At 46.8% G+C, this 27,168-nt stretch overlaps 2 protein-coding genes across 4 annotated transcripts in view; both read left to right on the top strand.

Annotated features, from left to right (window-relative positions):
- The window catches only part of sptbn2 (spectrin, beta, non-erythrocytic 2), a 48,548-nt gene extending 38,884 nt beyond the window's left edge, over window positions 1-9,664 (top strand). The window contains exons 27-39 of one of the 2 annotated variants that reach the window (XM_079738136.1): window positions 184-388; window positions 833-1,207; window positions 1,726-1,970; window positions 2,399-2,537; window positions 2,988-3,072; window positions 3,470-3,666; window positions 4,517-4,644; window positions 4,810-4,885; window positions 5,761-5,838; window positions 7,116-7,294; window positions 7,600-7,773; window positions 7,943-7,985; window positions 8,344-9,664. In XM_079738136.1, the coding sequence (XP_079594262.1) occupies window positions 184-388; window positions 833-1,207; window positions 1,726-1,970; window positions 2,399-2,537; window positions 2,988-3,072; window positions 3,470-3,666; window positions 4,517-4,644; window positions 4,810-4,885; window positions 5,761-5,838; window positions 7,116-7,294; window positions 7,600-7,773; window positions 7,943-7,985; window positions 8,344-8,580 (2,161 nt within the window). In that variant the 3' untranslated portion in view covers window positions 8,581-9,664. The remainder of the gene's footprint in view (window positions 1-183; window positions 389-832; window positions 1,208-1,725; window positions 1,971-2,398; window positions 2,538-2,987; window positions 3,073-3,469; window positions 3,667-4,516; window positions 4,645-4,809; window positions 4,886-5,760; window positions 5,839-7,115; window positions 7,295-7,599; window positions 7,774-7,942; window positions 7,986-8,343) is intronic. The other variant, XM_079738135.1, reaches the window with a different exon arrangement.
- A 3,887-nt stretch (window positions 9,665-13,551) lies between these two features.
- On the top strand, window positions 13,552-22,047 carry dpf2 (double PHD fingers 2). Of its 2 annotated transcripts, none has more exons than XM_079737899.1 (11): window positions 13,552-13,620; window positions 15,099-15,259; window positions 15,792-15,899; window positions 16,948-17,129; window positions 17,551-17,643; window positions 17,805-17,883; window positions 19,687-19,824; window positions 20,913-21,044; window positions 21,208-21,320; window positions 21,480-21,561; window positions 21,858-22,047. In XM_079737899.1, exons 1-11 carry the CDS (start codon window positions 13,589-13,591, stop codon window positions 21,938-21,940), a joined length of 1,203 nt encoding a protein of 400 aa, XP_079594025.1. In that variant the 5' UTR covers window positions 13,552-13,588; the 3' UTR covers window positions 21,941-22,047. The 2 variants fall into 2 exon arrangements, with proteins under 2 accessions (XP_079594025.1, XP_079594026.1); XM_079737900.1 differs by having other exon boundaries at window positions 16,951-17,129; window positions 21,858-22,045.
- Window positions 22,048-27,168: the final 5,121 nt, after the last annotated feature.

Raw genomic sequence — 27,168 nt, 5'->3', positions numbered from 1 at the left:
CATTGCTACTCCTCACTCGGTCGAGTTGCTTAATCAGAAACGATGTCAGGCCGCCCTTTTTTCTTTACTTTACTCCTGTGCATCTCCTGTACAAATTTCAACCTCACCCCTGTCCGTCCGCCCGTCGGTTCTGTGGTCCCCCCGATCCACCTCACCTGACGCCTGGTCTCTGTGACTCCCCAGCGAGAGGATCACGCTACGGCAGGCCCAGGTGGACAAGCTGTACGCGGGCCTGAAGGACCTGGCGGAGGAGCGGCAGGGCCGCCTGCGGGACCGGCTGCGGCTCACCCAGCTGAAGAGGGAGGTGGACGACCTGGAGCAGTGGGTCGCCGAGAGGGAGGTGGTGGCCGGCTCCCACGAGCTGGGCCAGGACTACGAGCACGTCACCGTGAGTCCGCTTCATAGGTTGGATCCCCATCTTGCTATCTAAATTGTGCCCCGGGGGTCATTGAAGAACTACTCTACTACTACACTTACTCTTACTACTCTGTTTGGACCAAATGTGTAGGGCTGAATATCCATTCATTCATTCATTTCCTTCATCTGCACCTACCAACAGATTCTCCTGTCACTTGTGTGGTGCAAATCATGAAAAAAGTTAACATAGACAACACTGACATCACCGGCAAATGTTGGCTGTGTAAAAATGAGAGTGAAAGCAGATGCACAAAAGTGTAACATTTCCCAATTTTAAAACTTGGTCACGGGCCACAAAGTCTTCCTCAGCCATCGGCCTCCCCGGTTGCTCACCAGCGAAGCTCAAAGTCTCCACAGCCCCTCTCCAGGACATTCCCCTTCATCCTCTGTCTCCTCTCCCCCTCGCCTCCTCCAGATGCTGCGGGACAAGTTCCGGGAGTTTGCCCGGGACACCAGCACCATCGGCCAGGAGCGCGTGGACAGCGTCAACGGCCAGGCGGACGAGCTGATCGAGTCGGGCCACCCGGAGAACGCCAGCGTGGCCGAGTGGAAGGACGGCATGAACGAGGCCTGGGCCGACCTGCTGGAGCTCATCGACACGCGCACCCAGATGCTGGCCGCCTCCTACGAGCTGCACCGCTTCCACCAGGACGCCGCCGAGGTGCTGGGCCGCGTGCAGGAGAAGAGGCAGGCGCTGCCCGCCGAGCTGGGCCGCGACCTCAACACGGTGCAGCACCTGCACCGTCAGCACGCCGCGCTGGAGAACGACATCCAGGCGCTCAGCGGACAGGTGGGGGCTTCTGTTCTGCCAGGAGGGGTCCGGGGGAGAGGAGGACGGGGTTCACATGGGGAGACGGGAACACGCCCGGACGCGTGTGTGAAACGTTCCATAGGATGGAGGCGTGCGCTCGAGCAAAGGGAACGAGTTGACGAAGACTTCTTAAGTTCAGAGTCTTTTAAAAGGCGTGACTGTACTACGAGTATGGCCCAGATTGGATGACTTCTTGGAGAACTACCGATATTTCTCTATATCTATATATCGATAGTACTTTTAGTACGATTAATAGTGCACTTAATAAGATTAATAGTGCACTTAATATGAATCACAATCTGATTATAATAACATCCCTGCTCTATATACATACGAGGGGTTTAAAATAGAAACAGTGTCCATGTTTTTTTTGTTCAGTGTCCTTCCTGAAATAGAAACGTTCCCCTCCCCTGAAAATGTTTTCAGGTGTCCTGAAGACAGCTGAGGCCTGGTCTGGTCTGGTCTCCGTTTGACCTTGTCCCCCCCCTCCCCCCCAGGTGAACCAGGTGCAGGACGACGCGGCGCGGCTCCAGAAGGCGTACGCCGGGGAGAAGGCGGAGGACATCCAGAAGAGCGAGCACGCCGTCACGGCCGCCTGGGAGGGGCTGCAGGAGGCGGGCCAGGCGCGCCGGCTCCTCCTGCTGGACACGGTGGAGAAGTTCAGGTTCTTCAACATGGTGCGCGACCTCATGCTCTGGATGGACGGGGTCCACCTGCAGATGGACGCCCACGACAGCCCCAGGTGAGGGCGCCGGTGGTCACATGACCCCGACATCTCCTCAAATATGTGTTGCTTTGTGACTTTTTTTGGGGGGGGGTGGCTTTACCACGGCAATCAGAAAAAGCATAGGGTATGGGTTATCTAATGGTTTATATTTTGAGAGTTGTGTTGCAATGTATAAATCATGCTTATACTTTTTTCTTTTTTTATTAAAAAACCTTTTTCAACCTTTTTCAAAAAGAAAAAGGTTAAAAATCATCATTCTGATTCATTTTTTTTGTGCTATTTGAACACATAATTTTACTTCTTAGTTCTAGTTTTTCGCCTCGCTTTGCGCTTTGCATTTCGGTAGTATTTTAAAGAAAATCTCTCTCTGTAGCCTAAAGTTGTCTTGATTGGTTTGAACCTCAATGCTGATTGGTCGTTCCTCTGCCTGGTCCCTCCTCCAGAGACGTGTCGTCGGCAGGGCTGGTCATCGCCAACCACCAAGACATCAAGTCAGAGATTGAGACCCGGGCAGAGAACTTCACCGCCTGCAATGAGATGGGCCACACCCTCATCAACAACAACCACTACGCCACCGACGAGGTACATGACGCCATCACTCTTTTGTACACCTCACCTGTTCGTTGACGTTTTATACCACTGTTTAGTATGTTTTAAAGGGGACATATCATACCACCAGGTGTGAGTGTGATTAGCCATTACAAGCCGTTGTCAAAATGTGCAGCATTGTGACATCACAGGTGGGCGTGTCCATCTAGATGTGTGACGGATAGATGGACACGCCAACCTGTGATGTCACAATGCTGCACATTTTCAAACCTGCTTGTAATGGCTAATCACACTCACACCTGGTGTAATGATATGTCCCCTTTAAGAACAATTAGGTTAACCTATTGTGGATTGCGGGTTTCTTATTGGCTCAAGCAAGAGATAATAAATGGTTGTCCAATGAAATTCACAGAAATATTGTTTGATTTTAGCCGTTGACCACATGCTTCTCTCAATGTCCTCTGATTGGCTGATTGTCCACAGATCCGAGAAAAGCTGTCTCAGCTGCAGGAGAAGAGGGAGATGATCAACAAGAAGTGGCAGGACAAAATGGACCACCTGCAGATCGGTACGCTCTGTCTTCTACTCAGCCTTGTGTGTGTGTGTGTCAGTGATGTCATGTGTTTCACTCCATCTGAACACAGCTCTGTGTGTGTGTGTTAATTGTCAGTGTGTATTCATCCCCCTGTCTGTATATCGGATGTCACATGGTGCATGCTGTCTAACATCGTCTCTTTCTTTGCTTGTGTGCTCTGTGTTTGTGTGTGTGTGTGTGTGTGTGTGTGTGTGTGTGCGCGCCTGTGCCTGTGTGTGTGTGTGTGTGTGTGTGTGTGTGTGTGTGCGCGCCTGTGCCTCTGTCTGTGTGTGTGTGTGTGTGTGTGTGTGTGTGTGTGTGTGTGTGTGTGTGTGTGTGTGTGTGTGTGTGTGTGTGTGTGTGTGTGTGTGTGTGTGCGTGCGTGCCTCAGTGCTGGAGGTGCTGCAGTTCGGCCGGGACGCGTGCGTGGCCGAGTCGTGGCTGGCGGGCCAGGAGCCGCTGGTGCGCGCTGCCGAGCTGGGCGCCAACGTGGACGAGGTGGAGAGCCTCATCAAACGCCACGAGGAGTTTGAGAAGCTGGCCGCGGGCTGGGAGGACCGCTTCGTCCTGCTGGAGAAACTCACCACGGTGAGGAGACTAGAGGGGTAGGGGTTTAGTGGAGAAACTCACCACGGTGAGGAGACTAGAGGGGTAGGGGTTTAGTGGAGAAACTCACCACGGTGAGGAGACTAGAGGGGTAGGGGTCTAGTGGAGAAACTCACCACGTGAGGAGACGACTAGAGGGGTAGGGGTTTAGTGGAGAAACTCACCACGGTGAGGAGACTAGAGGGGTAGGGGTTTAGTGGAGAAACTCACCACGGTGAGGAGACTAGAGGGGTAGAGGTTTAGTGGAGAAACTCACCACGGTAAGGAGACTAGAGGGGTAGGGGTTTAGTGGAGAAACTCACCACGTGAGGAGACTAGAGGGGTAGGGGTTTAGTGGAGAAACTCACCACGTGAGGAGACTAGAGGGGTAGGGGTTTAGTGGAGAAACTCACCACGGTAAGGAGACTAGAGGGGTAGGGGTTTAGTGGAGAAACTCACCACGGTGAGGAGACTAGAGGGGTAGGGGTTTAGTGGAGAAACTCACCACGGTGAGGAGACGACTAGAGGGGTAGGGGTCTAGTGGAGAAACTCACCACGTGAGGAGACTAGAGGGGTAGGGGTTTAGTGGAGACCCTCCCCACAGTGAGACGGGTAAAGGTTTAGTGGAGACCCTCCCCAGAGCGTAGATAAAGGAACAGATAAAGCTTTGTTAAAGACACAGTTTGGCTCTCTTCTTATCAAGCAGCTTGTGAATGTTTGTCTAAGTCGACCTCCCCAATGTAGCCGTGTGTGATTTAGATTTTGCAGCTTACTTCTTGTCATGGGTGTGTTACTTCCCTGGTTAAGCGCTGCGTTGCACAAAAGGCGTAACGTTTGCTTAACCGTCCTTCAGCTGGAGGAGCAGGACCTCCAGAAGAGGCTGGAGGAGGAGGAGCGAGCGAGGAGGCCGCCCACGCCCGCCCCCACGGAGGAGGCCGCCCAATCAGAGGCTGAGAGCCAGCTCCACGAATCAGCAGCCAGGTAGGAACGACACAGCAGGAAGAAGACCAACCGGGGCAGGGAGAGGAGGGTTCTGTATTCCATTAGATGGTTTAATTATAACCCCTATACCTCTGTCTCTCTCTGTCTCTCTCTCTTGCTCTGCCTCTCTCTTTTTCTCTGTGTCTCTGTCCCTCTCTGCATCAGGACCAGTCTAGACCAGACCACTCTGAACCAGTCTATTTCGGTTAACGGAGTACACAGCGACAATGACACTTCACAGGTATAGATATGTTATTTATATTTATATGGTTTATTTATACAACCCAAGAATATACATGCACTTAGTATGATACGATGGGTGAGTAAGATGTGCCTCAAACCTTTAGGTCTAATGCCAATCTATATAGATTCACGCTGGTAGTCCAATGACAGAGTGTGTTTGTGTATTACCTTGACCACTGTCTTTAAAGTCAACATGGGTAAGGTTGAGCCCCTTCCAGTTAATAGACGCCAGATTTGTAATCATTTAAAGGCGGCTTTACCACTCAAGCTGGCGCTGCAACTGTCTGAGTCTAGCTAGCGTAGCTGGGCTGGCTGGGTGGGCCAAGGGCTGCGTTATCTGTGTGCGCTAAGATTCTTGTTAAAAAAGAGTGAGGTTCGGTTGTTCAGATTTCTTTTTTTTCAGTTATACGATGGGATTTTATTGATGACATCATTGAAATCACTGTCGATACTTTTACGTTATTTTAAGCTACTAGCCAGTTGAAATGTAACATAAGGTGACCAGTGTTCTATGTGTTACATCATTTTTTTGTTTGACTTGGAAACAAGGATTTACTCAAATAACTTGGTTCTCATTATTAAGTTAGTCCTCGGTTTAACTGGTCAAAGATTTGCAGTTACTTTTCACAGCTATTAAACTTTAGCCCAGACTATGACGTATATCAAGATAGATAAACACACACCCACACACTTACCAACCTGTTAGGTTTCTTAACACTAGACCCAAAATCAAAGCCCATCTTGGTACATGTTTGTTTTGTATCACAGAAAACCATTTCAAACTCAGCCTTCTGGCCTTTGTGGCCTCAACAAGATGGATAGACGGACGGACGGAAAGCCTTTCCTAACCCTTTGTTGTTGCGTTTCCGCCAGCTCTCGTTATCGCTCTCGTTATCAGCTGGAAAGAAATCAGAGGCTAAGCGTGTGTTTAGACCCAAGCAGACGGAGCGTGTGAGTACTGACACCGTGGCCAGCTGCTTGTCCTCCTCAGCTGTCACCCGCAGCCCCGCCCTGATCCGTCCCCGCCCCTCATTGGCCCCCTCCCTTGTGATAGTTCCGCCCCCTGTGATAGCTCCCCCCCCCTCTGGTCGACTGGATGTAGCTAGCTTCTCTCTGTCACAATTGCAACATTGCTTCAGTGTAAAGCATGCGGTACGCTCACCACGCTTGTGGTTACCATGGCGATGCTTGATGTACTGAGCTGAGGTGCGTCATCCACCGGGGGAGGCGGTAGTGACCCGTAGCCGCGATAGCAGCGAGCGTGATGAGTAGCGATGCTAGCTCTGTCCCTAAGCTAATGTGTGGGCATTGTGCTTAAACTGATGTTTCCCTGTCCTCAAGCTCATTTGTGTGTTGTTGTCTTTAAACGAATGCCTTGTTGAACAACAGGGCAATTCTAGACATTTAGTGTTGCTCTTAGTTTAGTTGTGTGATTTATTTATTGTCCCTCCAGAGTAGTGTGTTCCTCATCCATATGTGAATCTGTGTTAGTGGTGTGATGTTTTGATTGTGATGTTTTGACTGTGATGTTTTGGCCGATATGAAACTAAGATGTTTGTATGAATTTTAGTTGTGCCTGTCACTTAAGATGATTGACAGGAGATTGGTTGTCCCACTGAAAGGCTTTAGAATTCTGAATGATTTTTTACTGTTGCCTTTAATTGTTGTGTGTGTTCTGTGTTTCTTTATTCTCCTATCATTTTATTTTATTTTGTCAAATGTCAATTAAGATTTCTTTTTTGTGTGTGTCTGTGTCTGCAGAGTGCTCAGAACTTGCAAGTCACTCAGAACTTGCAGGCCGCTCACAAATTGCAAGTCGCTCAAAAACTGCACGTCGCTCAGAAACTGCAAAGTGCTCAGAAATTGCCAAGTGGTCAAAACTCGCTATTCATTCAGAAATTGCAAAGCGGTCACAAATTGCAAAGCCCTCAAAGATTGCAGATCCCCAGAGTGAGTTCTTCACAAATTCACCTTTTGCTATCCCCTAGCCTTGTTAGCGGTGTAGCAAAGTGTAGCGCCCGTGTTTGTTAGCATGTAGCAGCCCGACCGACGACTACCATCCACAGCCGTCAGCGCTAGAACCATCTCCGCTTCTCATGTCTTGAGTGTTCCCGCTGCCCTGCTGCTTCCGGCCGGCTGTTCGGGGGGTCACACCCCTGGCTGCCGGCCTCCAGGTGTGTGTTCCCTTGTCCTCCTCGGCGTCTCACCCGTTCTCCCTCGGTCGGCAGGGATCCGAGTCGGACTCGGTCAACGGCCCGGGACGGGACAGCGGGCTGGCGTCGTCCCGCCTCGACCCGTCCGCCACGCTGCCCAGCAGGGGGGCCGCCGAGTCAGAGCCGGAGGCCCAGGAGGGCATCCTCTGTCGCAAGCACGAGATGGAGACGCACAGCAAGAAGGCCGCCAACAGGTGGGTCTGGAGGGAGTCTCCAGGGGGCGACCACAGTGGTGCTGTGAGTCTGCAGATCGAGACGCCGATGAAAGGGGGTCCTGACTCGTCAGCCATGTGATGGTGGCGACAAAAGCTATTAACTGTTATGATCTTTAGCGGGCGGGGTTGGGGGGGATTCAAACCCCAGGACCTGTTTGATCGGACCCAACCTCCCTGGCCAAAAGGCTATCCGAGCAATAGCTTCAGTGGCAAAAAGTTGTTTGATGATATCTGCTCCAAAATCCACTTCAGAATAACCTGGTTCCTCGCTCCCTCCTCTGCAGGTCGTGGCAGAACGTGTACTGTGTGCTGAGGAAGGGGAGCCTGGGCTTCTATAAGGACAACAAGAGCGCCAGCAACGGCATCCCCTACCACGGGGAGGTGCCCATCAGCCTGGGGGAGGCAGTGTGTGAGGTGGCCAACGACTACAAGAAGAGGAAACACGTCTTCAAGCTACGGTGAGAGAGCGGGGACCGAGAGACACCCTTTACCCTAAAGATGGGGTTTATTGTTCAACCGTTCTTTGTTTGGATTTTGAAATTTGAAGGCAATGAAGTGGTATACACTTGATTTTTTAAGTTGACATTGCAATAACACTTCTTCGAATTTACTGCCTTATTTCTGCAGGCTTGGAGACGGAAAGGAGTTCCTGTTCCAGGCTAAGGATGAGGTGAGTCTTTGATTCAGATTCAGAGAATGTTATTGTACTTCAAGAAGTTGGACAGAGGGGCACTATCTACCTGCAGCACCTAATAAAGCAGAGAGAAAAATACATTTTTAGCATGGATCAAATGTCGAATCCAAATCATTCTTTTTCCTTTGAAGAGTGTGCAGACTGACAAGCATCACACTTTATTGATCGTTTCATTTAAAATGTTTTAATATCTTATTAGAATGTTTTTCAAATCAATTACTTAATATTATTATTATTATTATCGATTAAATAACACGACAGTGAGGCGAACATCGAACAGCTCCTAAAATCGTTCTCCCTCTCCCTCTCCCCCACTCTCTCTCTCTCCTCACAGGCGGAGATGAGTGCCTGGATCAGTAGCATCCACAGCACCATCCCCGCCGTGGGCCCCGGGGACTCTCCCGTGGGGCCCCGGAACATCAGCCGAGCCATGACCATGCCCCCCATCTCGCCCAGCGCCGGAGGGGGGGACGCGGCCGCCGCCGCCGCCGCCACCGTCACCATGCGCAACAAAGACGGCAAGGAGAAGGACCGCGAGAAGAGGTTCAGCTTCTTCGGCAAGAAGAAATAGAAAATGTTTTGGGAAAGATTCTGAGAAGAAATCGAAGATTCAGAAGATTGAGGATGGAGGTGGAAAAAAAAAACATTGATGGATATACAATGATTGTCAACTTTTCAGCCAAGCTTATTCAAAGGCGGAAAGGAAAGCACCCTCATCTTACACACACACACACACACACTCACACTCACACAAAAACACACACACACACACACACACACACACACACCGTTCCCCCAGTGCTGTTCCGGAGGAGAAGATGGAGGACAGTGTTGTGTCTTACATGGACCCTTCTTTCTTTCTTTGTTGTTCCGTTTCATCATTCCTGCTTTTAGCATTTGATCCCACATTCTCCCGCAGCCAACAGACCAGTCAGTTCATTGGCTAACCGCAACATGTTAGCGCCGGTTATACACAAAAGGTTGTGTCGTGATTGAAATGTTAGTTCCATTTCCGTTTCCAAGGTGATTCCAAGTCGAATTCCGCTTCCAGGACCGGACAATGATTGTTTTAGTTTCTTCCTGGATCCTAGTTTTAGTTCCTTCTGATGCTGTGTCACTAACATCACAACATGGACGGCTGAAGTGCAGACGCGTTCAAATATTCTCCCGTTTCTCTCGCTCTCTCCCCTCCATCTCTCTGGACGGACATCTTCTGCTCTCTCTCTCTCTCTCTCTCTCTCTCTCTCTCTCTCTCTCTCTCTCTCTCTCTCTCTCTCTCTCTCCATCTCTCTGGAAGGATATCTCACTCTCCCCCTCTCTCTCGGGAAGGAATTCTCGCTGTCACGGGAAGGACATTACTTTGTTTCTCTTTTGCTTTTGGTGTTGATGTTATTAACATGACCAAATATATTGCTATTATTGTTATTGTTATTATTATTTATCTTCTGGCAATGCAGGTTGGAGCAAGAGAAGCTATTAACTATGAGAGTAATGGGTGACCTTGATTCATGTTGTGAAAAATAATAATTTGGTTTAACTAGTGGAGAATGTTGGGCTTGCTTCTGTATTCTTGTTTTTTTATTTTTTAGGAATGACAGTTGATTGAGGTGTTTTTTTTGAGACACAAAAATAAAGCTCAACACATTTTAGCCGTGTGCAGTAAGTGATCGCGAGTTTCAACATTGGGGAAATATTATATATATTTAAAGTGGTTTCATTTTAATTATTTGATTCTTTCTTTCGTTTTGCTTGTACTGGATTATTTCCTTGGAGTGATCTCCCGCCTGCTTGGTGTTATACTTTCTTGTGGATGTATAAAGCAGAGGAGATTAGTTTTCTAGTCGTTGTGTGTGAGACTTGTGGTGGTTTGGATTTTGCACGTTTGTTATTCCTGATCAAGAGATCTAATTCGCTGCCCTCCTGCCCTACACACCATGCACACAGCAGACCGACACACAGCAGACCAACCACACGCACACATCTCGGACGCCTCCAAAAACCGGCTTTTTTGTTTTTTTATATATTTTTTCCACAATTGTATTACCATTATAATTATAATGATTATTATTTAGAAGCTGTTATTACCAGTGCACCACACATTGCGTCAGAACCGTTCCCAGTCTATGAGTTTCTCCAATTTATTCTAATTTATAATAGTGATTAAAGTGGGGGGTCGGGAGGCAGAGGGACCCCAGGTGGAAGCCGGCGGCGTGCCCCCCGGCAGGAGGGACCAGGCGATGGCGTGGTGGGGCCACCGGCCGGACCATGAGGAGTGTCATAGTGAAGAATATTCCTTAATGCTCCTGGCCGGAGGCGGGGGGCGGAGCCTAACCAAACCCCAACGGTTCCTTCACAGCTTCAGGCTGGAGCATAACAAGAATGTTTTGATAACGTACGACCTAATGTTTGTCGGCAGGCCATCCCAAAGCCTCATTTTATGAAGGAGGTTTTGAATTTGATAAGAAAAACTCTTCGGTTTCACAGATGGGGGTTTCTAAGGAGTCCTAAATTATATTTAGATGTGCTCTTGCATTATGTGGCATGAATTTGCGTAGGTTTATACTTGTACCAATTGTTCCGTTGTGGTTTTGCCGTTCCCGCTCTCTGTCCCCCTGTCTGTCTGCGGAGATGAGGAGTGTCTATGTACCGGTTTCACCCTTGTCCATTTCAGAACCAACATGTAGAAGCGGCGGTCGTCCACTGATCAGGGACTGTAGAGAGAACACTTCTCAAAGCAGGGTTGAATGGGAAGGTATACCATTTAGTCTAACACAGTGGTGGCACAGGCCTGCCCATGGGAACATTAGAGATGCTCGTGAATGGACATCTACGGCATTGTTGGTAAAACCTTCACTTCAAAATGTGGTTTTTGTACTTGTAAAATAAAGTATGTATAGTGAATTAAAGTGTACTACTGAATGATTGAAATCCCAGGTCATCAGTAAGCGATGACTATGGGATTTGAGGGTTCTTTTGAAATCCATTTTGATTAAAGTATTTCCACTCCCAACCAAGTCAAGCCTGGATATAATACCAGATCTTGGTTCCACCAAGACAACTCACTTAATTTAATTTCAAATGAATCCCAACCAAAAACGATAGACACAACCCGATATTTTGTCTCTGATGAAGTGAACTGCCTTCAGTTGATCCCTAGAACAATGTTAATGCCTTACCTGGCGCTTTCTGTCTCTTGTGAGAGGAAACTCCTGGTTGACTTCTGAATGCTGGATGAAGATATGTGATCAATGTGTTTATTATTGGGGGGAAAAGAGCTACTGAGCTTGGGGCATATACCATAAACAGTGATTATGGTCTCACACGGAGGCTTATGAAATCCAAGTGAATTTAGTTCATGTCTATAAAGTATTTTCTTATCGCTTGATTTGAATGTTAATCGTTATGGTTCCAAAATTGGTCAGGTAAAGCAAAAAAAAGAAGAAAAAAACCCTTGTTATTCCTGGTATTCACACACACTCGCACTGTTTCTCCCATCTCTTTTTTTCACATCACACATACACCCTGGCAATCCACTCTCATCTTAAAATGTTCTTGGCTATAACTGGAATCAGACTATGAATGCTGTTAAAATAACAATGTATCACCACCTTTGACCACTCACCTCATCAAGAAAGCATTTTGCAATCGAGGTCAAAGGGATGGATGCTAAGATTAAGTTGTCTCGTTAAAGAGTTCTTGTAACAGTAATATACAAGAAAAAAATGATTGTTTTACTTGATAAGTATTTTAAGTGAGCGATACAAAGATTTGCGCCAATTTGAGCTTCCTTTTTGAAGAAGACAGGAAACGCTGTCTAGAAAGAGCTTGTATTTTATCATTCAGTGGTCTGTCTTGCAGCATTCAATAAGCCTATACAACCGACCTGCATTTTCTCATTTACTTTGACGAATGTCTGTTCCTTCCTCTGTGAGTATTTCAGAGTTGTTAATACCACTACTATTATTAATTACTATTATCATTATTGCTACTGTTATTACTACTACTACTGTTACTAATGCAACGTACTGCATCTATAACTGCTGTCCATTTTCAGGTACGAGTCTGTAACTCCAGACCCTTCCACACGATGTCAGTGTGCTGTGGAGCATTTTCATGACAGATCGACAAATGTTTGTTGACTTGTGTATCTACATCTAATATTAGGAATAATAAAATGGTTTATTCAAAACAATTTATGTTTTATTTTTCTTCTTGGTTGCATATTGCATTGCATTCAATTTTTAAAGATCGCTCTTAAATTTATTTAAAAAATGAAAAGTAGGCTTAGGCAATGGGCAAATAAGAAAATGATCACATAAGCCTTATTAGTGCTTAACACTCACAACCTCGTATGTTAAAATGCATCAGATAATACATAGGAATAGTCCTATGTCTTTGGCTGTAGATGTCCTTTTTCATCAGACACGCAGATATCAACATCAAATAAAACTATTTGATACAAACTCTGCATGGTGAGTGAGTGAGGCCTAACCCCTTCAGTCTTGGCCACGCCCTTTCACCCTCATCTCCTGCTCTGAGCTTCTGCTCCAGGTGGAGATAGATCTCTTCCTCTTGCCTTGTGGGGTACATTTTGGAGCCTGCTCTGCAATTGATTTGTTCTGTCTTCTGTGTGGGGATTATCCATTTCCATGTCTTCCTCCTGATCTGGTTTTCTATTGTTTCTTGTTCCGTGCATTCCCATATGTTGGCCTTTGAGATTGCGTTGGGCCACTAGGCTCCCAGGAGGCCTCCTTGTAGACAGCGGTGGCTGGATTTCTGTAGACTGTTAAGTATGTTGGTTCTCCAGGGTTCCGATCCGAGTAGAGTGGAGTTGAAGATCTGTAGTTTGGTCTTGAGCTATAGGTTTCCGGCCTCCCAGATTTTGTTAAATATGTTAAACGTTGTCCTTGCTTCCCAGATTCTGGCCTTGACATCCTCCTCTGATCCTCCTTCCACAGTAAAGATGCTCCCAGGGTATGGTACCCTCCAGCTGGTTTTCATCCATGGTTATCGGTGAGTTGTTCTTGTTATTGATTCTTATTACTCTGGTTTTTGATGATTTGTTTCTGAGCCAAAATGAAGCATCAGTTGTCTCTAGTTTGTCAGAATATTCCTGTATATGTTTGTGGTTGTGTGCAAGTGCATCAGCAAAATCCCGGTTTTCTAACTGTTCTGTCAGGCTCCACTGTAATCCGGTTTAGCTGTTGCAAGTTACCTTTTTTCATAGTCCAGTCTATGCAGAGGAGGAGGTGGTTGAAGAAGAAGGGCGAGAGCAAGCATCCCTGCCACATCCCAGTCAGGACCAAGTCATGGAGTATTGGCATTACATCCCTTGGTAGGTGTTCTTAATGATGCTGATGAAAAACCACGGCATCCACCCCCTTATTGATCTTATTGTGTTATATAATTATACAATAAACAGACTATTTCAATGTTGAAGGGCGCTCCTGTTGGCTTTAAAATGTTTCACGGGTAGCAGTAACCATAGGTGACCAGAGGAGGGCGCCGTTGCTCTCCTCCTCTCGGGCAAAACCGACAGCCCGACTGTACACGACTTTCCACCGTGTATTAAACCCAAGATGGCTGCTGTTGTTGAGAATGTTGTCAAACTGTAAGTGTTTCACTTTTTCCCTACACACCATACACATCTCAACATTGTCACGGTGAAGTGACAATTTGTTATATTTACGGAAATAGCATGCTGTCTTAGGCAACCATGTCACCCAGGAACTACGATAGCACACGCTAGTCATGTCTTTCCGTGTCCAGCCATGGAAGTGAGAACAACTCCCGTTAACACACAGGCAGATGACGTTCCGCTTTTCTTTTATTTTAAACCGTTGTCTTATTTATTCGACTGTACTTGTATCACCTGTATAATCATATCAAGTTTACATAATTCATACGTGGTCGTTGGCTATAGACCACTGGCTGCCGTGTTGAGTAGTTTTGCTTGCGCTTAAAGGGTAATAGTGGCAGTCTAGGCTGAGGGTCCTGCATAGTAGCGTTATCCCGGTCGGCTGGAACGCAATTTCCGGCCTCTTACTTCCTATAAGCCGTCTGCGCCAGTTTACAGACAATAGCATGGCAAGAATAAAAACACAAGCGACACTGAGAATTTAAATGGAGTTTTGACGAAGAATTGGGCAAAGCAATATCCGAATCAGGTAACGGAAACGGATATCCCTCTATCGGAAGTCCCCCTCTTTCTCTGGCCTCTAGCTCCTAAACCAATGTAACTGAACGTACCAACCTAACTCCCGCCAATAACGCTCATTTGGAGCATCCTGTTCCAGGCGTTCCTTCGTGAGAGGAGAACGCCTGGGAACGAGCTGAGGCTGTCTATTCTGGTCCATATTAGCGCAATAAAGATTGTTGGCCATCGCCCAACTTGCACAGAAAAAATAAATACTTGGGTGTAGGTGTCAGTGTCTCCACATTGGATAACAGTTGTTTTTTTTTAATGCTTTTTGTTGCCTAAAGTGTATGTAGCGATAGGACTGTATTTTTTACTCCTACGTTTCAGCCTTATCGTGGGTATCACCTACTTGTATATCTTGTATGGTTGTGATTCAATATACTCTGCCACACCCTCTTCCCAGTACCATGGTTTAAGAATAAGAATAACATATGAGAATATAATGTTCACACTTCGAAATAACTTGGAATCTAATTGAGCAAACTCATTACGTCTGAAGAGGATGTGAGGACATTAATACATTTTCCATACTAAATACATCCGTATGTCAACGTACTTGTTAACCACTCTCTTTGACCAGTTTCAACTTTCTTTATATATACGTAAACAACATATTCTATCTCTGGTTCCATAAAACGTATGGCATTACATTTCTGACGGTGCAAAAAGATTTGACATAGGAAAGTGTGACCAACGAATTATGCGACGCTAGGAGTCGCTATTTTACGCATTCGGAAATGTCCCTTAAACCGGCGTTTGAGTATCCGGAGTTAATTATAACAGAATTGAATGGTCACACAAGGACAAAATTCAATGGATATCAGATTTATTTGTATTGATGTATTTGATGTAGCCTGAGATCGCCCTCTGTGTGTTTTGTTTGGGCGTAGTTTGGGAGAGCAGTACTACAGGGATGCCATGGAGCAGTGTCACAACTACAACGCCAGGCTGTGTGCAGAGCGGAGTGTGCGCATGCCCTTCCTAGATTCCCAGACTGGCGTCGCCCAGAGCAACTGCTACATCTGGATGGAGAAGAGACACCGCGGGCCAGGTTAGTGCACGCACACGGATACACACACACACGCAAACACAGATGCACAGAGGCACACACAGATGCACACACACCACCCCCCCCCCCCCCCCCTGCACAATTTCCCCTCCTGCCGCGGATTAGTCACAAATCACTGTATCGCAGTGAATGCTCCTATATTGCAAAACGTACATTCAAAGACGCATCAATCACCCCTGTCCATGCTAACACTGAATGTAAAATATCATAACCACCCCATTGTTCTCCTGACATCGTTTCACTGTCGAGTTGACCAAGGGAACCGCAACATTGCGGACGACAAGAAGTCATACTCATGTGCAGCTTTCTATATATGGTAGCATAGCTTTTAAAAAAAATACATGCTGACCAGATGCAGACACAGTGGGACAGACCAAATAGTTTCAGGTACCGGTGTTTGGGGAACTATAGCCTTACTGTTGAGAGTTGACTAGAGTAGACTGTTGTGAGGTGGCTTCCCCTGTCCAGTCTCATTCCACACTCACTCCCTCTGTGTGTGTCTGGGGTCCTTCAGGCGTGGCCCCGGGGCAGCTGTACACCTACCCCTCCAGACGCTGGAGGAAGAAGAGGAGAGCCCACCCCCCTGAGGACCCAAGGCTCATCTTCCCTCCTCTGAAGTCAGGTGCCCACGGCTCTACGTCAGGGCCCTATGTTACCATTTTACATTGTCACTCATTTACTAAATATCGAGATATATTTTTTAAGAAATTCAAAAAATATTGTGTATGATTTTATACATTCGCACTTGCGTAGTACAGCTCTGTCTGTGTCCGCCTTTTTTATTTTTTTTTTATTAACGAGGTCGAACAGAACAGAGTTGTTGTTAATGTCAAATTGGCGAATGCACTTTAGCGCCCTCTGTTGAAAGTGAACATATATTCACTTCCACTGACGATACATGATGAAAGTATTGCGGAAGCAAAGAATCGCCATACTTGCATGTATCAAAGCTTGAGATCAGGGTTCTCAGTTATAACATGTTAGTGCCTTAACAATAAAAACTGCTTTTTGGCTGTCGTTCTCTTCAGCACACATGTGGAATGAGATCAACAAAATTAATCCCAGATGGGAATTTTGGGGACATCACACTGTGATAAATCCCCCCAGATGTTAATACTGCGCTATGTAAATATTCCCACTGCACCCGCGTCTCTTTTGATTAGATGGTGATTTTCCTGCTCTTTGATCCAGCAAAGGCAGAAATATGTATTGCTATATGTGATATAACATAGTTTTACATTTTATACAACCCGATATTATAATGTTTCAAGTTATTTTAACTGAAAAGATGTGCAAAATGTAGTTAGTTAGTTCAATCACTTTTTGCCGTGTTAACATTTAGATATTGATGTGGGGCTGAATGCACAACATGCTTTATTGGAGTCAGACATTTGCCCTCTGGATGAGGATAAGAGAAACTTTATCAATCCCGACAACAATTTTGGGATTTTTGGGTCAGGATTACAGAACAGTAAAAAATATAGAAATCTATATTTAAAATAAGTCTATACAAAGAACAACAGAGAATGACTATAAATAACAAGTAGAGGAAATGAAGCGGTCGATCACTATGTAGTCTCCGATGCTTCCTGTGTTGCTAACTGTGTGTGTGTGTCTGTGTTTGTGTGTGTGTGTGTGTGTGTGTGTGTGTGTGTGTGGGGGGGGCGCAGTAGAGCTGGAGCTGGGCCTGAAGAAGGAGGGTGTGCTGAGCTCTGACGGCAGCAGCCTGGAGGCGCTACTGAAGGCCGAGGCCCCCGACAAGAGAGGGGCTGCTGAGGCCAGGCCCAGCGAGGAGGAGCCCAGCCTGAGTGACTACACCCCCGCCCCCGCGCCCAGCGCCCGATCCAGGAAGGTCTGTGACGTATCACTCCTAGGGGTTAGGAGCTCTCTGCCCCATATGCAGATCCTGGGAGATTTCTGACTTATAAATAATATTTTTCCAAATACAATAACTGTTTCGGTTTCGGTTTTGTTTCAGGATTTGACTAGCTGTGGGAGCTGTGGGATTCTATTAGGGTTTGGTTTAAGGGTTTGGTGTGGGGGTTAGGCTATCAGGGATCAGCTTTGTTTTAGCGGTCAGTTAGTGCCTTAGGGTTTGGTGTTAGGTTTGAGGATTCTTTCAGAGAACAGACATTAATCTGTGATTATTTATTATTATCCAATTATTTGCATGAATGTCTTCTGGAAACTCTCCAGGACAGGAGATAGGGGGAGAACATTTTGAGTTAGACATTTAACGTCCTCCCATCCTGTCCCACTCTCCCTGCGGACAGAGAATCCTAGAACCTGATGACTACCTGGATGACCTTGACGATGAAGACTATGAGGAAGATACCCCCAAGAGAAGAGGCAAAGGCAAGGGAAAGGTAAGGGGACCGCAGACATTGGGGTTCAACACCCTTACCCTTTGGACGGGGGAGTCAAACCGCCCTGAACTGCTGGCCTCCCCCTCTGCCCCTCTCCCCCTCTGTGTGGTCCGGTCTGCTTACCCATGTGTGGTGCTGTGTGGGTCGACCTGTGTCCCCAGGGTCGAGGGGCCAGCTCCAGCAGGAAGAAGCTGGACACGGCGGCGCTGGAGGACCGGGACAAGCCATACGCCTGCGACAGTGAGTGGACGGACAGGCCGCTTGCACAGCGGTATACGCCTCACCGCTGCCAGCCTATATAGCCCCCCCCCCCCGGGACCACCAGATGTGAGAAACGTTGTTGATCCCAAAGGAGACACTAGGTGCTTCACATGGATCACAAGCATGATCGTTTCGAGACCGGGGGGGGGGGGGGGGGGGGGTAGAGACACTTTTCTACTTCTGCTTTGTTTCTCTGTTTCTCTGTGAATCTGTTTGACTTTCAGTGCAACTCTTTCCCTCCCCCATGCTCATCTTCCTCGCTCTCTATTTGTCTCTCACATGCTTTCTTTCATCTCTTTTTCAGACTCTGTCAAACAAAAGCATATTTCAAAACCTTCTGAAAGAGGTATATATCTTTTTCATTCCCTTCTTGAACTCCGGTCCTGGTCTGCTTGTTCTTTACTGCTTGGTTTGTCTGTTCCCTTGCTTTGTCTCTCTCTGTTCAATGTGTGTCAGTAATGTCCTAGGCGATGAGGTTGTGTTGAATTATGTGTAAACGACTGGGCCTTTAACTCATTGTCCCACTGGGCCCCTTGTCCTCTTGTGCTATCAGTTAGTCCATGTCGATTGCATGGCTGTTTCCCTTCCTTATATCACCATCTCCCTTTAAGACCTGCTTGTATCTTGTCACCACCTTTATCCGTCTTGCTGTGGAGATATAAACGCCTTGGTTTTGAGTTTGAATGCCTAGCCTGACCTTTAAGTTTCTCACAAGAAGGTAATGGACTGCACCCCATTATTCCCTTCATTTGTGTTTCCGTTACATATCGGGCTGGGACGCTGGCACTCACTAGTACGACTAGCTCCTCCAGAACTCACCAGCACTGTGCATCCTGGTCCAGCATGCCACTCAGAGTCTCCCTGTGCTGCGTATCCCTCTCCTTAACACTCACCCCATCCTAGGCCCACTGCATCTGTCCAGCCTCTCGGCTTCCAGAAGCAGCATGTTTTGCAGCAGCCTTTCAAGGTCGGAGTAGAGCGAGGAAGACCAGGGCGAGGGCGGTGGTGAGGGTCTCGTGACGGAGGTCCCACACCCCCTGAGGCCTGGGTGTGGAACAGTGTCCCACGGAGGTGGAGCGCTGGGCTGCCCTCAGCCCTCTCTCTATCCTCTGTGACGGGTTGGAGGCAGAGGGGGGTCCCTAGGGCTGAAGGTTAATGGTGACGAGGGAAAAACGGCGGTGATGTGACCGTGTTGAGAGACATCAGCTGGGCTTCCAGAAGGCTTTGTTATGGGGAATGTTTGAATCAGATCATCTGTCATGGCTTGACTGTTTACGGTAGTGCAGAGGAGCTCGGCCCCTACACTTGACATCAAGCCTTTGCGTCAGTGTTACAGAATATGTAGACTTTCCACCTCAAGCAGTGGTGTCTGCCCTTTTAAGGTACCCAAACATTTAGTCCCAACTTTTGTTAGTTTTCTACTAAAATCCACATTCAGAACAGTCTTTTGTCTCAGTAACAGGAAAACGTACAAATCGATTAGAAAACATGTGAAATATATTTTGGTGCATGTTACGTGCACAATGTAACGTGCACATTATGGCAATTGGTGACCACATACAAAGAGGAAGTAATGGGTTCACAGCCTGCAACACATTGTGGCTTTATTACTGTGAAAAGGAAATGGAAACCGCTGCACTTGTGCAACGCCAAAAAAATACAACAAATGCATGACAGTACATTTTTCGTGGAGGTCTGAAAAAGGACCGGCGCTCCTGCTGAAATAACCTGTGGGGGTCCGCCATGGCCCGTGTCCTAACCCATGTTGACGTGTGCCCACAGTCTGTGGCAAGCGCTACAAGAACCGCCCCGGGCTGAGCTACCACTACGCCCACTCCCACCTGGCCCAGGAGGAGGGCGAGGACGCCGCCGCCGCCGAGGTCCAAGAGCCCCCTGCCCCTCCACCCCAAGAACCAAAGAGTAAGCCCAGGCAACGCCATGTGATTGTGCCCCGCTCTCCTGTGTTGTGTTGTGGACATTGGCTGTGATGTTGTTTCCGATACAGTGTTGTTGGGCGTCAGCATTGCGGGGGCTACTGTAAAACGCTGTATTGTGTTGTGGGCCTGGGCCTAGGCGGGAGCTTTGTGCAATACTACCCTATTGGGAGGGAAAGAGCACATTACTGCCCTGGCCCATAGTTATCAATCATCGAGTTCTTAAAAGCCTTGATAAAGCGTCTTTCAAACACAGTCTCACCCTGCAATGTTTCTGAACATTTCCTGCATGGGGTCACCTGAGAATGGGAACCGGGATCGTTGTCTTGGGAAATCTTTGACGGCAATTTGCCTGTTCAAGAGCTGGTAACATTGCTTAACACTGCCAGTATTGCTGTGTTGTGATGAGCAGGGACGTTGGCGGGAGAACCAGGGATGCATCGCATTTCACGTGAGAGGTGCAAACCCCTCACACGACTCCGCTGAGGCCGTATCTGAATCAGCGAGTGTTTATCTTAGCGCGCCAATGCAGCCAACGCTTTTTTTGAGTGCCTTTTAAGGTGTCAAATATTTATTTCAGACTCAAGTACCCCGACCCTGAAAGAACATTATCTGTCATGCAAAACAGGTTGAATAAATGTATTACCAAACCATCGACAGACAGCCTTAAGTGTAAAGTACTCATCCCTCCCCCTCGCCCCGTCTGGTTCTGGGCGTCTGGCTTCAGCAGAGGGCATTAGCGCCCCCTGCTGGACGGTCCCTTTGATCTATTAGGGGTTGTTTTTGCCGTACGTGAACGAGCGCAAGGCAAACATTTTCCTGAACGTAGCTGTGTGTCTGAATAGTGTTACTCACAAGCGGTGCCTGCGATGATATCCCAGCAATTTAACGGGAACTATTTGTGAAAGGGGATTGTGTCTACAAAAAGAGCAAAGACAAAAGGTCAAAGGTAGCCAATTACCTACAGTGTTGTTGTATTGCTGTCATGTATAAAATACATACTTGTATCCTAGATGGCAAATTTGGGATCATTTACAGCTGGGCATTTAACTGACTGTTTTTGGCTCCCTTCAGCTGCTAAGAAAGGTCCGGACGGCCGCGCGCTGCCCAACAACTACTGTGACTTCTGCCTGGGAGACTCCAAGACCAACCACAAGACCGGCCAGTCGGAAGAGCTGCAGTCCTGCTCCGATTGCGGACGCTCAGGTAGGGCCGTCCACCCCTTCAAACCCCTCCCGCCGCAGGGGGAGAAGCACTTTCTGGTAATGCAGTTACCGCCACGGCTGTCGGGGATGTCCCCTGGCCCCCATTTGAACCAGGCGGTTGTTAGCGTGGCACCCTAAGGGCCTGTGACCTGTGTGCCGTGCAGGCCACCCCTCGTGTCTGCAGTTCACCCCGGTGATGATGGCGGCGGTGAAGACCTACCGCTGGCAGTGCATCGAGTGCAAGTGCTGCAACATATGCGGCACCTCGGAGAACGACGTGAGTTGCAGTTTGACGGACGTGTCCTCTCGGTGACCGGCCGACGCGGCCCGGTGCCGTGCTCCGGTCGGCTGTTTTGGGCCTGATTCTGTGTTCCGATTGGCTGCCTGGGTCCCTGGCGCCGTGTATTGATTGGCTGTTGCCGTGCCTCCCCCGCAGGACCAGCTGCTGTTCTGTGACGACTGCGACCGAGGCTATCACATGTACTGCCTCACCCCCCCCATGTCCGAGCCCCCCGAGGGTAAGCGAGCCGCACGCCGCAATGTCACTTCCTGTTCTGAGACATGGCTGTGCACTCTTCTTCATGACTCTTATATTCAATTGTTTCATGATTGTCAATGGAAGAATGTATGACTGTACTTGGGAACCCTACAGGGTTTCAGTTGATTTAAACTGTTTACACAACAACCAGCCCCATGACTCAGAGTTGTGACGTTAACATAACCTAAAGCACTGAAGATCTGCAGCGCTCTGCGCCCCTCTGTGCAGCCTGACTCACGCGGCCGTAACGCCCCCTTCTGATTGGTGTCCCCACAGGAAGCTGGAGCTGCCACCTGTGTCTGGACCTGTTGAAAGACAAGGCGTCCATATACCAGACCCAGACGCTCCCCACTTCCTGATGGCGCCCTCCCCCCCGCCGCACAGCCCAACTCCTCCCCGGTTCCACCCCCTTGTGGGGACAGCGAACCCCTGAAGCCCCTTTCCCCCCCCCCCCCCCCCCCCCCCCCCCCCCACCCACCCCCCAGCCCTCCAGAACTCCACTGAAAACACAGCGTCGCTGTGACACCGCGACATGTGCTCCACAGCGCCTCTTTGTACGTTCAAAAATCCATCCCTGCGCAAAGAGCGAGGTCACCGTCTGTGGGCAGAAGTGGTGAGCCGATGCGCTGCCGTAAGCCAACAGGACCCCAGGCCCTGTTGTTCCCTGAAGGTTGGACGGAGCCGTCGCGGCGGCTGCCACGCAACCACCCATCCACCGTCACCACGGTGTCTCCACGGTGGGTGGACCCGCTGACGGAGCATTCCTCAGACCGCCGACGGCCGCGGGTGGAACCCCGGGGTGACCAGGTGGGTGGGGGTGTGGGGGGTGCTGTAGTTGAACCTTAGACATGGTGAAAAGGGAAGTGTATACGATACCAAACCAGCCTCCATTAGCTGTGTATATGGCTGTTACACAGTCACTCTGTCTCAACTCTAGAGCTCTGCCTTCAGCTTGTTTGCCATACCGCCAACTGTACCCGAGTCAAGTTCCATGTTACACAGCATAAATAGCCAAATTAACTTGTTAATTTACCTTTTTTTGTTTTTAATAGCTGTTCATAGCTTACTGCACTGTAGCTAATAGCAAACACTATTGCCTCCTTTACTCTGCTATCTGTTGGTTTTTGCAACGAAATCAGAAAACATAGCTCGGTTGACATAAGTACAGTAGCATGCCAGGTTTTACTAATCATTCAGTAAAGTGATTTTGTAAACTATATTTATATGTCTTTGTATTTCAAATAATGGTGAAACATGCATAGAAGTTGGATGGACATGTGTTTCCATCTGATTGGTCAATGCCCATCAGAAGATACTGAGAATGAGAGGGAATCAAACTCGACAGGAGTTCTTGAACATCCAACAAGTGAGTTATGTTCAGTTATTTAAAGCAATATTACTCCAATTTTGCGTATTTGGCTTAGTATCCATGTGCCCACCATCAAATACAAGCACAAAGGGACTACATTTCAGGACCCTCACAGCTTTGTTTTGCTACCGGTGCCAGCTTGTTTGTTTAAATAGTTGGTGTGAATTCATTTTGATCTGCGAAGTGAAATGATCTAAAGGTTCAGGGTCATGACATTGAGGACTCGTTTGTAAGTCCCTCCCAAAATGTATTTTGTGGTGGGTCGGGCTTCTTGGAAGTTTCGCTAAAGACTGAAAAGCTTAATTGAATGTATTAGTCCTGTGTTGGAGACCTTAATTGGCTTGTGCTGAGCGATGAAAACACAGAAGGAAGTACCATGGCTGAGCCAATCAGACGGGAAAAGGTGACAACAACCAATAGCAGTTTTTTGGTTCTCAAGGCTGTGTTATAGCAGCACTGTGTTCGAGCTGATGCCTATCATGAACCCAAGCTGGTTTTCATGTGTTTGCCTAGGATACCTTTTTACCTGAGTCACTGTTTGACAGGGTACTCACCCTAGAAGAGAAGAGGTTAGAGTTTAGAGGTCAGCTTCTGCAGGCCTGGGAGATGGACTTGCCTGGTAAATGCTGTACTATGTGTCTATTGGATGGATTAAGAATCTTGATTTTTCGAGAGGGTTTATAGTTCAACATGTAATGATGATGCAAATCTGCACCTTTATTGTCCCTGCTTTCATCATTTACTTTTTTAATATATATTGTCGTTATTATGCAATGATCTCTGGCCTGCCTCACATAACAGTATTTCAAAAGGGTAAACTCGGAGGAAACTTAGTAACTAAGTACTAAGCATGACATGGGTGTATCTGCTTTTAATACCCATGCCTGAAAGATATCTGCTCTCTCAGATGCTAAGTAGTTGTGTAATATAAGTTAGCCATGCTATCATACATACCAGTAGCCAACTAACAAGTACTATTGCATTTGCATATGCATTACAATGGGTCTATTTCATCACATTTTTGTTGTTTTTTTTTACTCGCAGTTAGATAAACAACGCCTAACGGGTTGTTTTTAAAATAGTTTGGTCTTTGTATTCACAGAGTAGTTTAGTTGGAGGTTGACGAGGACACCTTAGCTCTGCCGATGAGTGTGGAATGTTAAGCCCGGATTTGTGAATTTGGGGGGAAAACTCTCTTCAAAACCTATAAACCAGAGCCAGGAGAATATATTTATTGCTGTTAGATTAGACGTACATGATGTTATCGATACCGGGCATAATCTGTTCCCTGATGTGTGAATTAAGATGTTACTTAATACTGGTCGTCGAGTGTTTAGCTTTTGGAGAGAGTTTTTTTTCCTGAGAACAAATGTTGATTGTCACCATGATTGTCGTTTAGTTTAGTGATCAGGATATTTGCATGATCATGATTGTGGTCATTCGTCAATATATATTTTTTTCATTTTAATTGGGATTTCAAAGTTGTATAAAGAGTAAATAATAAATAATGAAATATCAGGCACTAACATGTTGAATTGTTTTGCACAAATTCTGCTTTTACAAGTAAAACCGGGGACAGACACATTGTGAAACCCTCTTGTAACATCAGATGTGTAGGCTATTAATACAGAAGAATCCATTCCAACTTGTTTATGCTTCTTGGCAATATCACTGGTGTGTTTCTAAATCAGGTCCCATGGGAGACGCCACAAAGGGCGTGGCTGAGGGCACTCTTCCTTTTACCAGCGGTGGATGGCCCACCCAACACACTGACGAGAGGGTTCGGTTTTACTGTTGGGTTGCTTTCAGGGTGTTTAAGGGGTTGGTTTTAGGGTTAGGTGATAGGGTAAGGGTTTGGTCTGTAAGGTCCCCAGAGGCTGGCTTCCTGAAAGAACAACCTTGGCCAGGCTAACCGGGGTCCCGGGTGACTCCAAGCGCCCACGGCCCCAGGGCTGGCTCCCGGGTTCCCTTTAAACAACCCCCTGGAGGCTGATCAGAATTGAAAGGCTGCGGTGTGGTGCTTCAATCTAATGTTGACAAATCATTGCACTCTCCTTTTTAAATACATGAGGAAAACTTGGTTCAATAAAATAAGCAGGGTGAATCGTTATTGCACAGGTTTTTATTGCACTCAAAATACATTAAATTTCTCTGATTTGAAAGACGTCTATGACGCAAGTAACAGATCAACTCAAACGTCACAACAGAACATTTAGAAGGAAGTAAATACTTTTGGGTGTGCTTGATTTCCACCTCGGCGCGTCTCCCGCCTGTGATTAACGACATCGGACGGCCGAACTGCTACCATAAGAACATTTAAATCCAGAGGCTACTACAAGGTATAATCAACACAAAACATTAACAGTCTCCAACAGCCTGCACCTGTATTGAAAGTATCAACTCTCTTGGGATTGGATTGAAGTGGCAAAAGAAGAAAGACAAAACAAAGTACATAAAAATGCATACTAAAACGGATAGGGACCGACATTTTTAATTATACGAAAAACTTCAAATTAAATGTCGGACCAATCATTTTACAAGCATATTACGTTTTTGTTCACTATCATAATTGTGAAACAAATATTAAAGTAAACCATGGGATGGGGGTTATGAGCATTTGATTGTATGATCCAGATGTAAATCAACGTTGATGAAATATTGATATTGCCTAGAAAATGCCATTTGCTAAAACTTGATTTCTAATGTGCTTATCCTTTTATACCCCATGATCTTCCTGCATTAAGGAATTTATTTTGTAGGGTGAGAGAATATATTTAATCATAAAATGAGTGGTATTTAAATTAAAAAAGTAGAAATGCAGAAACACTCCTGACTCATTAAGTGGTATCTAACCGACAAAGTGACCAAAAATATGTATTATTTTTGTCACATTAAAATCAACGTAAGCTTTTCTTTTTCATCATAATCGTATAACATGACAGTATAAATATTACAACGGCACAAAACTAGTGTCTGGACTTTCACTCTTGTAAAACTATGGAAAATATTGAACATTTACAAAACGGTAAAAAGTATTGCCTTGCAGACAACAGTAGTTATACAGGAACTTGCTAAACCCCTACCGTTCTAGGACTCTTTGACAGAGCTACGTCTGTTTTTGGTGCACACAGCTTTGTAGGAACTCATGAACTCACTCAGTCGCACTTCAGCTACGGTTGCAGTCGCTAAACCAACACCACAGCGATGCGTCGCGTGAATCAACTCAACACATTCAGGAAATGTCCTGTGCTTGGTTGGGTGCACATGTTCATAAAACGTAAAAATATCCAACAAGGTCAAATATAAATATACAAGAAGAATCCATACAAACATTAAAATTTTGGTAGTACCTAAATGCAGTGAAGGGCCTACTACTACAGTCCATCAGAGAGTATGTGACGCTAGTACACACACACACACACACACACACACTTGAAGCAGTGTCAAAACTACAATTGACCTTTCATATATAGATCACATTTTAACAATACTTGCTTAACGTATAGTTCATCACATATGAAAATATCGGAACAGTGATGTGCATTAAGTTACGCTTGTAGGCTAAGAGCAGGAGGACTATTGTAAGGACTATCAGACCGGACCGCAATATTGTCTGTTGTGTATATGCATTTAATATATATTCACAAACACAAGGGGTTCATGATTTTTTAGGGTTTACATTCCACATAAGATTTCACTGCTGCTTCTGATGGCGGCATATTCTGAAATCCTCCCGGCAAAGCTATATTGATCACGGGGTATCGATAAATGGGATAACGGTGGCCCAATATTGGGCCTTTGTAAGGCAGCAGGACTATGAAGGCGACTGCGGATCTTACATCTGCGGTTTAAACTCCCCAAATTGACTATATTTCAAAATGGCTCGAAATGACATATGGCCGACACACCTGGTGGTGTAATAAGGGTGAGATCGTCGCACCATGGTGGCTTGGCAGTTTCTAGCAGATCATGTGACTCCAGGAATTTGGGTTTAACCGTAGTTATACAGACAACTCCTTAACGTAGATAAAAAAGCATCACAAACTACTACATTAAACAAGCGGGTTGAGGCAGACACGAAAACCGTAAACACAACTGGAGAATATTTCTCTTAAAAGACTTTGAGCTACGCTATGCTAGCTGCCAGGGGAAAGAACCGATAAATAGAGCAGTGGGAAGAGAGGAGTTCTGTTTGGGATTAGCCACCCTATGTATTTA

This window comes from Pollachius pollachius (genome assembly GCF_949987615.1).
Source record: "Pollachius pollachius genome assembly, chromosome: 6".
Lineage (NCBI taxonomy): Eukaryota > Metazoa > Chordata > Actinopteri > Gadiformes > Gadidae > Pollachius > Pollachius pollachius.
Note: the sequence above shows the minus strand (reverse complement) of the source record. Positions and strands in the feature narration are given on the sequence as shown.